The 11,944-nt window shown below is 34.8% G+C and overlaps 4 protein-coding genes across 4 annotated transcripts; 3 read left to right on the top strand and 1 right to left on the bottom strand.

The window, feature by feature from the left end:
- Positions 1-259: 259 nt before the first annotated feature.
- On the top strand, positions 260-529 carry LOAG_08704 (hypothetical protein; the record flags this gene model as incomplete). The annotated part of the gene is made up of 2 exons (XM_020447775.1): positions 260-262; positions 317-529. 2 exons carry the CDS (start codon positions 260-262, stop codon positions 527-529), a joined length of 216 nt encoding a protein of 71 aa, XP_020302031.1.
- A 2,346-nt stretch (positions 530-2,875) lies between these two features.
- Positions 2,876-8,421, top strand: LOAG_08703 (exostosin-1; the record flags this gene model as incomplete). The annotated part of the gene is made up of 14 exons (XM_003144233.2): positions 2,876-3,054; positions 3,703-3,832; positions 4,270-4,361; positions 4,491-4,671; positions 4,783-4,854; positions 5,151-5,359; positions 5,786-5,987; positions 6,209-6,328; positions 6,403-6,594; positions 6,949-7,038; positions 7,172-7,345; positions 7,616-7,698; positions 7,804-7,996; positions 8,305-8,421. The coding sequence occupies 14 exons, from the start codon at positions 2,876-2,878 to the stop codon at positions 8,419-8,421; spliced, it is 2,034 nt and encodes a 677-aa protein (XP_003144281.2).
- Positions 8,422-10,282: 1,861 nt separating this feature from the next.
- On the bottom strand, positions 10,283-10,958 carry LOAG_08702 (hypothetical protein; the record flags this gene model as incomplete). Its single annotated transcript, XM_003144232.1, has 3 exons — positions 10,283-10,378; positions 10,545-10,756; positions 10,871-10,958. 3 exons carry the CDS (start codon positions 10,956-10,958, stop codon positions 10,283-10,285), a joined length of 396 nt encoding a protein of 131 aa, XP_003144280.1.
- An 86-nt stretch (positions 10,959-11,044) lies between these two features.
- On the top strand, positions 11,045-11,936 carry LOAG_08701 (hypothetical protein; the record flags this gene model as incomplete). The annotated part of the gene is made up of 3 exons (XM_003144231.1): positions 11,045-11,161; positions 11,487-11,660; positions 11,832-11,936. The coding sequence occupies 3 exons, from the start codon at positions 11,045-11,047 to the stop codon at positions 11,934-11,936; spliced, it is 396 nt and encodes a 131-aa protein (XP_003144279.1).
- Positions 11,937-11,944: the final 8 nt, after the last annotated feature.

Genomic DNA, 11,944 nt, shown 5'->3' with positions numbered 1-11,944 from the left:
TTATTATTATTATTATTATTATTATTATTATTTATTTATTATTATTATTATTATTATTATTATTATATTATTACTATTAATTGTTAATTATTATTATTACTATTAATTATTATTATTACCATTAATTATTATCACTGCTATTATTATTATTACCATTGATTATTATTATTACTGTTATTATCAGTTATTATTATTATTATTGCTACTACTACTAGTATTATTATTATTATTATTATTTTCTACCTCATTAGGTATAGTAATGGTATGTCATTTGGAGGAATGTAAATGCTGCAATGATCAACTATAACAGCTGCAGCCGCCATACAGCACCATCACTGCAACCTTCATCATCATCATCACCATCATGAGCATCAATACATCATCATTATCATCATCATCACCACCATCACTATTACCGGTATCATTTATACTAGCAGGAATAGAAACACAGATACCATTACTCACTTTCTCTACTACCGCCAGTTATCATTTGATCAATCTTAATCACATCACTTATATCAACAGTTAGCAATTATTAATGTCAACTTCCCTTCATCCCTTCTCTTTTGTCGTCACATCTTTCTTTCGTCATTCTTCCTCAACCGCATTTCGATAAGGATGTTTCGAAGAATGCTTCAATTTATACAGATTTAATTAATAATAAATTTTCTTTTTCTTCCTTTCTCTCCTCTTCTCCTAGCCAAATGATATTTGTTCCTTTCAATATGTCATCTTATCCAAATGTTCGGAAAGTTACAGTACCACTAAGAGATAATATGGGTCATTTGTTGAGAGTCATCTTTCAATTAATACTTAAAACTGATAATATATTCTAAATTTATAGTTTGTTAATTAACTTATCACACTGTAGTCTAATATTAATATCGCTAGCACTATCATTACCATCAACAATATAATTAATTGTTTTCATTATCATTCCTACTATCCACTATCGTCATTTGTTAAGTGGAATAAAAAAAAAAGCGATAATTATAAAATTTGCGACAATTAATAAAATAAACAAGGGAACGTCATTAAAGACATGAATTTATTGAAGCTCCGCGATAGAATGCTATTATTTTCCGAGGAAAATGAAGCATTTCTATCAGTTGTTTGGTCGTGAGGTAAATGAACAGATATCATTGATAATAGCAGATTGAAGATATGATTGTTGACCTTCCTCATCTTCCATATATTCCTTTCCTTCACCCTTCTTTCCGTGTCAACTTTATCAGCAACTGTAATGTCAAGCAGAGCAGGTGGGGGACATAATATGCCACGAGATGAAATTACATCAAAATGGGAGACGAGGGGGTTCCCCAATCGGGACATTAAAATGCTGCAGTGTAATTTCTCACGCCTACTACTATTACTACTGTATGTAAAATCCTTAGTTGTTCAAACCACTTTGTAAAAATGTAGTAACAATTTCAGATCATTTCCTTTGGCTCTATAGAGCGATCATCACATGGTATGATGATGGTATTTCAAAATATTTTTACATTGTCGTCCACAAATGATTTGTGACGATTATGGTGTTTTTTCCACCATGTTTATAAGATGGCAGATGATGATTATTCTGCACTATATGCTAGTTGTAATCGATCTATGTTAGATAGAACTCTACCAATGAGACATTCATCTAGTATCCCGTACTCTTTCCAATCTAGTTTTTGCTTATCGTTTAAGCATACAATTAAGATATGATACTTTTAATTATTTGCTATATCTTTTTAACATGGATTGAAAGGCTCCTACACTATCAGATTGAAACAAACAGTAAATACATCCAAATTCCATGGCACACTACAAAGTACCATATTGTCAAGCATAAATGTACAATCAAGTCGAATACTATAGAATGTTCCACAGATATTCCGCTAAAGATCTGACCGTACGGAACTATTTTAAATTCACTCGAGTCGATGTGAATTTTTTCTTAAGCTAAGCACCGAGCATCTCTGATTAATTTAATGTAAAACTTGAAATTTATAATACTTCGATTCATACATAATCAACAGCAAAGTTATTTAATTCATATATCACATGATATCAAAACAAACCTGACAATATACGCTTAATAAGCAAGTCCTAAGTTCTCCGGTTGTCCGGCAAAAAAACATCAAAAACCTGCAAAAATTCTATGCAATGTAATAATCCGAGTGTTAAAATACTCAACAAAGGGAAAGAACTTAGTCTTTTTCTAAACTTCATCTTAAAAACTTGATCTTAAAAAAATAAATTTTTCTTAGTCTTGAAGAAAATAAATTCAATCAAGTTAGCGTTTTCTTAATTTTAAACTTAACCTTCTAAATCTTTTCAAGATTTAAACTAACACATATTTTGAATCCAAAGTTCAAATGTCATGAAATTTTCTGAATTGCACGTTTTAGTTCATCATATTTGGGTTTAAATTTGAACACAAAGGCAAAATTATAGTCAAGTAGAGCCAAATGATTAAATGAGAAAATTTTTGATCTCGTTTGGTTCCATTTTCCAATCTCTTTTTTGTTTTGTTTTTGTTTTTTTTTTGAATCTTGTCAAAAATTCCTTTTTAGGTGAGACGCTGTTTTCATAGCGTCTTAATCTGAATATCAAGCGATAACATGTCCGGTCACGGGGCTCGGGACCAGCGGGAATCATTTTGCCCCAGGGGGTGAAGGGAGTTATGTGTACGTCAGAGATAGTGACCTGTGACAAGAGGAGATGGTGGTTTATGACTTGAGGGGTGCGTTCTTGTCATTGTAATGCACGTGTTATTTTTCAGGTTACTTTTATTTACTGGTGATGGGAATGTGGATTTCCAGCTGGTTACCTGAACCGATTAGCTGACGTTTTGACTGACCTTTAGAAAGGATACGTGGCGTCAAAAAAGATGAAGGCTACTGGACGTTATTCGTTAATAGGACTTTTTTTGCTTATGTTGGGATTGTTTTTTGGATATCGACATCACTTCAAATTAACATCGGAACTGCCTGTAACAACATCCTATATGACTGAATTGGAGTTGTTGAGTATTCAGACGTCATATCATATCGAAGAATGGCCTATCAAGTGTGTTCAGTAATTTTACTTATAAAGCCATTAAGTGTAACAGAGTTTAGTCAAACAGTTTCGAAACATGTTGAGCAGCTTTACTAGAAAAGAATTGCATTTGCTTGTTTTTTATCAATTTATCTTTTTCAAGATTGACGATAGATGAACTATATTATTTTATTTATTAATGGTAGGGTGACAAATGAATGATTCTAGTGAATAATCCCAAGAAAAAAAGTCTGATGAAGCTATCTGTTACCCCATCGTTGGCCTATATCGTTGGTTTAGATTTCCGACCAGAATGTTGTGTATTTCTTTCAAATCAAATCTTACTGCTATGTGATAACATATTTCTAGTCAAGCCTAATTATGCATGTAATCAATGAGAAGTGTCTGGTTGTATTTCTTTAGCGGCAGTAAAGCCATGTATAATTCGATGATATCATTTAGCTAGGACTAAAAATATAACCTACACATACTCTGTTTGAGATCAAGTTCCTGAGGATAGAAACTGAAAAGGAAGAAAATTGTCTTTGCTAGGATATGTAATCCTGGTTCCAGTGACCTTAACACCGTGGCTTTTTTTGCCATTTTTTTTCTGCTTTAATATATTGCTGATTGCGTTAGTTTTTGTTAAGCTTAATTCGTTCTGCTCTTTTTTTGAAGGATTTCTGAATGCACGATGTCGCAATGTTTCGATTTGTCGCGGTGTTTAGCGCACGATGCATTTCGTGTATATGTTTATCCGTCGGACAATAGCTCAGCGATGTCCATCGTATACAATAACATATTGAAAGTAAGTTCTTGCACTTGACGTGATAATTCACATTTTTCATATATTAACATAACTCTGTTAAAAGTTCGGAGTGATGATAGTTCATTTTTTCTAGATGAATTTTCTATTTAAATATGATTGAACAAGTCTTCGGTACAAGTTTCCCGAACCTTCAAATATAGCTAGGGAAAAGTGATATATGTTTCTTATCATGGACTGGGTGATTAAACCTATACAATTTTAATAAATAACCAATTTCTTAGACTTTTTCCCTTGTAATTATTTTTGCCCCAGTCCTTTGTGCACTTTCGCTTTTGGTGATTGTTTGTTTTTAGATTTTGTAGTCAAAAGTAGATTTATTTGTGAGTAAAATGTTATCCGTTTTTCTCTTTTTATTACATTCAAAAATCTAATTGTTACTAATTGGTCTAATAGGTGTCACTTGTGAAACTATCTAGGTTATCCGAGAAAGCATGTATTATACCGACGACCCTCAAAAGGCTTGCTTGTTTGTTCTAGGCATCGATACCGTGGATCGGGATAGAAGAAGGTACTGGACACTCATTTTGTCCATTGATTATCATTCATTCTTAATTATTATTTTTACATTTTAGCTCTGCCAGTTCTTAATTTTTTAAATTATTCTCCACTTTTCCCGCAAACACGATCTTATTTTTAGCGAAAATTATGTAAAGTATGTCAATGAATTGATAGGAAATTTGCCGACTGAAATTTGGAACCGTGGCCGCAATCATGTTATATTCAATCTTTATCATGGTACATATCCGGATTATTCGGATCATGATCTTGGCTTCGATACAGGTTATGCTCTTATTGCTCGTGCCAGTGCAAACACTCGAGTTAGTTTTCGCGAATGTTTTCCCGTTGATGTCTTATTTTTCATTTATTTTAATTTTTGGAGTAACTTCGTCCCTGACATAACATGTTTTCTTAAAGTACAATGTTTTTAGGTATTCAGGGAGAATTTTGATCTATCGTTTCCTCTTTTCCATAAAGAGCATCCATTAAGAACGACCATAAAGGTTTGTTTTGAATCAGTAAATAAAATTTTTCCACCCTCTTGGCGATGTATAACTTTCATTGCTTCTACTAAGTCTATCACCAATTCTTAATAGTAAAGAATGTACGTGTCCTAATTCATGTACTAAATTGAAAAGCAATAAATTGAGTCAGCTTATGAAACCATTAATTTATCATTCTTTGTGATAACTGTGGTCTCTGATAGAAGGTAGGTCCCACGAAATTAGAGCTTTGTAGAATGAAAATGGAAAAGCTGTGAATATTTCATGAGGAATGGTGAGTGAGTTAACATTTTCAGGCGGAATGGTCATTAAAAATAAAAGACAAATACCTGGTAAGTTTCAAAGGCAAACGGTACGTTTATGGGATTGGTTCGGAAACGCGTGACTCCCTTTATCATCTTCATAATGGACAGTCTGTAATCATGGTTACAACATGTAAGCATAACACAGATTGGAAGAAATATGAGGACGGGCGTTGCGAAGAGGACAATGTCGAATATGATCAGTAAGGAAACATAAATTATGCAGCAGCTTTAAATAAAAAAACCACACTTCCGGATTATAATTTGAATGAACGTTGACCGTGATTGGGAAGACTTTATTTCTCCCACAGTATTTAGACGTTTATCGTGACTTATCTATTAACAATACCAGAACTTTACTTTGAGAACTTCAGTGAAGTATTTTGGAATTCAAGCGTCAAATTATTTCCAATATTGTTAGGCTGTTGGCATTTTTGAGGATATCGGTAAATCTTTGAAATTCAATTAAACCTTAAAAACAGAAGTTATAGAATTTTGACTTGTTCGTTCTACAGCGAAGGAGCTTAGGTGATCACATGTCACATAGTGGTAGGATTTATTATGGGAGTTGTAAATTTATCAGAATTCTAGTCGGACAAAAATCAAATTTCCTTATGTTTTTGCTTTAGTTGGGACTATGAAATGACCATGGCTAATTCAACATTTTGCCTTACACCACGTGGACGACGTCTTGGCTCGTTTCGTTTTCTGGAAGCACTTCGGTTGGGTTGCATCCCAGTTGTTTTATCCGATGACTGGGAATTGCCGTTTTCAGAAGTGATTGATTGGCGTCAAGCAGTGGTCATCGGTCATGAAGATACTGTCCTTACGGTCAGTTTTAATAATATGTAGTTGTTGTAATATATTCGTTACCTGACAATAGGAATCTGTAGTTTAGAAGATCAGGTATTAAAGTGACCGCCATTAGTATTTGATGTAACCTCGAGACGTTCTAGGACGCAGTCACTGCTGGTCCTAGTCATAAGCAAATATGTTGAAGTCTTTTAGAATCACTGGAATATTTTTGTTTTTTCTAGCCAATTGCTTTGCAGATTTCGGATGTCTTGAGTGCTATACCATTCGATCGTATTTTATTTATGAAGCAGCAATCACGAGGTTTATATCAGCGATATTTTAGTAGTGTGGAAAAAATTGCACTCACTTCATTGCAGGTCGAGATTTTTCAAGCGAAAGCTCTCTTTTTACTCTTGCTTATTTTGATAAAATTTCTCTGTTGGATTTACAGATCATTGAAGAACGTATCAAAAAGCAACGAGGCGAGGAACCAAAAAATTGGAATCGTTTGTTTTTATCTGTTGAAAATTTTCCTCCATCAAATGAAAATGGTTATACAGTTCTTCTAAGAGCTGCAATAAAAGTATCTGGAAGATTGAATCGAATTATAAATTTACTCACTGATATCAATGAAATACAAAAGGTGAAATACTTACTGAGCATATTTCACGTTTCAGTATTATATTCCGTTTTTTGGGCATTGCTTCATATTTGATATTTCTTGTGGTTGGTACTGAAAAAAACTAGGCATTTTTTAAAGATATATCGAGAATTTCTGCGACTTACACAAACTTTCATGAATTCTATTGAAACGAATGGAAAAATCTTAAAGAGATCGCTAAGGAGGGCAAATGAAGATCATCTTTTTATGTTGACACTAAAGCTAGGCTTGAATCATTTAACAAATTCATTTTTCTGCGTACGTCAAACCTGAGCTCACTGTGTCAGTCAATGTATTGCATTTGGAAATAAAAGTAATTTATTGCTAAATTTTTAGATTATTATACTGTGGCCCAAAAGTCGTCAAATGAAAACTAATCTTGACAGGTTTGGCACAAAGATATTTGTACAACAGGGTGACTTCGATGTAAGCTTATTACACTTTTAATTCAGAGTAAATTGCTTTAACTTATTTGTGGACTTATATGTTAATGTGAACTTTGTAGAAGAAATTTTATATAAGAGGAACTCACTGCTTGCTTATACTTTACAAGTTTTAGGTGCATGGTGATATTTTGAGTCAAGCTCAGGCATTGCAAGCTGAATTTTTGGGTAAATTTGTTTTATTTATGGATGAACGTGTGCCTATTGCAGCTGATGATATCCGCTTTTTAGTGGATGTGGCAAACGCTGATCCTTATCGTCTTTATGGTTTTTATGCTGCCGATTCCAAAGTTTTTTTTTATATATATATATGAATCCCATAGCACAATTTCTAAAAGCTGTGTGCTGACTAATTGTGGTTTTACTTTTTTTTAGATAGCTCTAATATATCGTTTTTAGTAAACTTGAGGGTGGTTAGGAAAAGGAGAGATACGGGATAAGAAAGTAGGTTTAAAATAACTGCATCCATGGCTTTGTTATGGGAGTTTACGGCATTCTGTAGTATCTCCTTATTGTAATATGGTCTGCATTTGATACTAGTTTTTTCTTTTTTTTTTGAGATGGAAGGAGGAGTGCCAACAATTGAACTTAAACCGAGCAGTCGATATTCGCTGATTCTATTCCATTTTGCTTTGATAAAAAGGTAAGTTACAGCGGTACATGAAAGAAAGCCTGTGTTATAAGTAAACTTTATGGGTATTGTGTACGTTATTAAATAGAATAGATGAAAGATGTGGTCTTTTTTAAGAGAATACCTGTTGCTTTTTGAACAGTGGATGCCAACACCTGCCAAAGAAATAGCATCAAAATTATCGCATTGCTTGACTTTGTTAATGAATATGATGGTGGCAGAGTTAACGGGACAATCTCCAGTGTTAATCGGTAGTAGAATTCATGATAAATGGATGCTTACCAGGAATTATTCAGGATGCTTGAATAAGGTTTATTTGCACGAATCTTATTTCAGACATCTCTTTTTCTCTTATCCTCTTCTCCATAACACTCTTGAGACGATTAAGTAATATTGGCAAAATGGAACAAGGTTCAAATCCGTTACTGTATTTAGCAGTTGATCCTCTGCACGTTTCATGTTCCAAAAAGTTTATTGATTTATGCTCTAAGTCATTAATGCCTTAATTGGAAATATACGGCTTAGCACATTTCGGTAACTTATTCTTCCTCGAAATCGTGCACGATGGTGCTCATATTAATAATGCAATAGCAAACACTTTATTTCTCTAATTTCTAGCTGGTTGCTAATGTTTGGCCATCGGGTGCATCGCTAATCAGTAGTCAGGCGAAAATAAATCCACTTCTGCATAAAAATGACATTGCAGCATTTCGAAAGAAATACGCGGGTGTGTAAATACAATACTTCCAAACATAACATCTTGTAAGGTGCTCGGTTAAATATTGGATAGTTTTTCTATTTAATTACGCTGTTTTGTAAATAGTAATGTCAGTGTATTTATTTGTCATTTTTTTGCAGCAATTCTGCCAGAATGGCTAAATTTAAAGTCTATTCTGGATCTTAATGCATGTGTATGAATTATTAAGAAGTCCAAATATCCATTACTACAGCAGTATGAGGGATTGAGAAAAGAACAATTTGCTTTTGTACTGTAACGGGATAATTGATGCACCATGCTGCGAAGGATCACTATACTGACAGCATGCTTTGCAGTTGTATCAGGAACATGTACGTGTTTTATATTCCGGAATTGAATAAGGGTATGTATGCGCTTCATGTTTGCCATTTTGTTATGCTGAAATTATTTTTATTTCTGGGAACTTTGAGGACGAGCAATTGATATTGATTCCTGTGATTAAAAAAACATTTTAAACCTCTCGACAAATTGAAAATTCTTGGTTAATGTGGGAACGGGAAGTAATGCATGAAAAAGGTATCAGAAAAAAGAAAAAAAAATTGGTTTTTAAAAGATAATGGTGTCTTGTAATTCTATCCGTTGTTCCTCAAATATTTGGGTCTTTATATTTTGCTTGAACCCAAAAAGCACTTAGCCTACGCTTACAGACAAAAGGGTAGATTTTTTACTCTTATCAAGAACATTAGGAAGAATCCGAACTTGCAAATTATCTAGTTTGAATTCCACAGAATTAAATTAAAATCTAACAAATAATTACTGACACTGAACATATTTCTCATCGTCATCTGGATAGCGATTGACGAGTGGAGAACTTATATTCATTATATTCATTTCATGTTTCCCGACTTTCATGCACTCCTAATCACAAAAGGTGAATTGCTCGAACACTATTTGATCATCGAAATGACGTTTTACGGTAATATCATTCATACCAATACCATTATATATTATTTGTCTTCAGGCAACAAATGCTTCACTAGTTTTACTTTTTATATTTCTATGCTTCCTCATTCTTCTTAAAACCCACTGGATAATCTGTCTCTTTGGATGTCGTTGAAAGCCATTCTTATAATAATGCGAAACGTGTTTCACTTAAGCACGTTACTTCTTTGGTTGCAGCAATGTGTGTTACTGATCCGGTTGGAAGTTCGATTGATCTTTTCGGCTGTTACAGAAAGGCTTGTTTGACATTTATCTTCATATAGATTACTTTGCCATTCACATTTATCTTCATGTGAGTTACCTTGTGATTACAAAAAAAGAAATCTGACAGTTGTGAAATTCAGGAAACGGTGCAACATCTCTTTGCAAATAGCGATTTTGGAATACATAATTATACGACGATGCTTAATTACATAATAATATAAATTAGAAATGTGGAACCAGTGGGATAGTTATTATTGTTAATGTTCTTTTTTTCTAATTATAACAATTTTATTGCAAATAAGGGGATACAATACTTTATAATACTTTAAAATGAAGATTCCGACGGTTTTCTCATAACTTCAGGTCATTTCATCATAATAATGTCACTCATTTTTGATATTCAAATTATAACTGAGATACAAAAAAACTGAAGAAAAGCTTACTAAATGTGTGGTTCGTTGAATATTAAAAAATTTCTGAATCCAAAAAAGAATAGAAATAAAAGCTCTATCATATGTGCTTTATATGCCGTAACCGTTCTCCACGGTCATCCCTTGTCGTGGGGGAGAGGCTCGCATGCCCCTATGAGGTTACGAACTATGCTAGCTGCGGCAATTATTGCCTGTAGGACCTCCCATGCCAGGTCTCAACTGAAGGACCAGACAAAATGTGTTCACGGGCAGGATGGGCTCGTTAATCTTCGAGCAACCATCCAACAACCATCTGACGAACAACTCTGATCCCAAACTCGGCCAGATGGAACTCGTTTAGCCATGTAAGACCATCTTTCTAAGAGAAGGATGCTCTAGCTAAACGTACGTCCTAAAGACTTTGCTGTCACCATCCGAGCTCGCTAGGTTCTAACAGATGCACCTTAGGAGTGAAAGGGTGGGAGCGCTTCCGCGCACGCTATGCCTCACCTGAAAAATCTACCACGCAGACTCGAAGGACATACCCATTTTTTAAAGTCCTGTAACGAAGATAAGGGATGAAACAGCAGGTTATAAGATGCACTGGAAGCCGCAGACCCAATCTTGTATACATACGGTTCAAGACATTGGTCGCTCGGGACTGACCTTAGAAGATGAAAGCCTTGTTCGGCAGCATCCTGAACAACCAAGTAACCTTTTTCAAGGAAAGCACTGCTTGCTCCACACGGAAAGGGGCCTAGAAAAGGTGATCTAATAAAAGCTCATCTCTATCTCCAGCCGGTTGATTAACCGCGACCAACGAGCATGTTCTGAAGCAATTGAAGACAAAAAGACTAAAGCATACACCTACCTTCAAAGGTGTACACAGATTGACATTCGTGTGCTAGAACTTCAGAACCATGCTTGGTAATGTAAACTGTTGACGTCCTGGACGTCATTCTGCTTTAATTGCTCACGAATTATAGCGACTCAACATTGCTGCTCTCTGTGAAGTTCATCTCCATGAAGACTACTCACAGTGAATATGGCGCCAGTAACATATTCTACTGGTCAGGAAAACCTAAAACCGAAAATCGCCTTTTGGGAGCTGCTTTCATGGTCAAAAACCCCACCGCTTCCAAACTCAAAAATCTTTCGACAGGTCATTCCGAATTCTATTATCTCCTTATGCCTTCCACTATACAATAAGCAACAAGTTTCTTCTCAGCATGTATGATCCAACTCTGCAAGCTAACCCTATGGAAAAAGTAGGATTCTATACCGACATACGCCGTTTTATCCAAAAAGTTCCTCCGAATGAAACAGTCATAATCCTTGGTGACTTCAAATACTAGAGTTGCAGGAATTTCGAAGCCTGGAAAGGTGTATTAGGCAAGCATGGCATTGGAAACTACAACTACAACGGACGATTTCTGCTAGAGTTTTGTGCAGAGCAGCAACTCACCATCATAAACACTATCTTTCAGGAGAGAGACAGTTTGAAGACAATCTACATGCATCCTCGATCCCAGCACTGGCATATCACTGACTCTGTCTTAGTGTGTCAGAGAACTCATGTGATGTCCAGTGCAGAACGACGAACAGACCACCCTTTGTACGATGTAAACTCAACCTGGGCTTTAAATCCAAACCTGAGAGAGGTAGAATTCCAAGAAGGAGACTCAAAGTTAATAATTTCCAAATACTCTGTGGGAAATAACTTCCAATGAATATTCAAACCAGATTTCAAAATCACTCTACAGATCCCTCTCCTGAAGTATTTCGGCAACATATTAAAACCAGCATCTTACAGTCTTCCGTGGAATCCTTAGGGTTCCCTGCAAAAAAATAAAGACTGGTTTGATGAAAGTAATGAGCAGGAAATATTCATCTGTGCTCAGATTCGGATGTCTACAGAAGATTCTACTAGGCTCTAAAACTACGT

This window comes from Loa loa (assembly GCF_000183805.2).
Source record: "Loa loa unplaced genomic scaffold supercont3.220, whole genome shotgun sequence".
Lineage (NCBI taxonomy): Eukaryota > Metazoa > Nematoda > Chromadorea > Rhabditida > Onchocercidae > Loa > Loa loa.
Note: the sequence above shows the minus strand (reverse complement) of the source record. Positions and strands in the feature narration are given on the sequence as shown.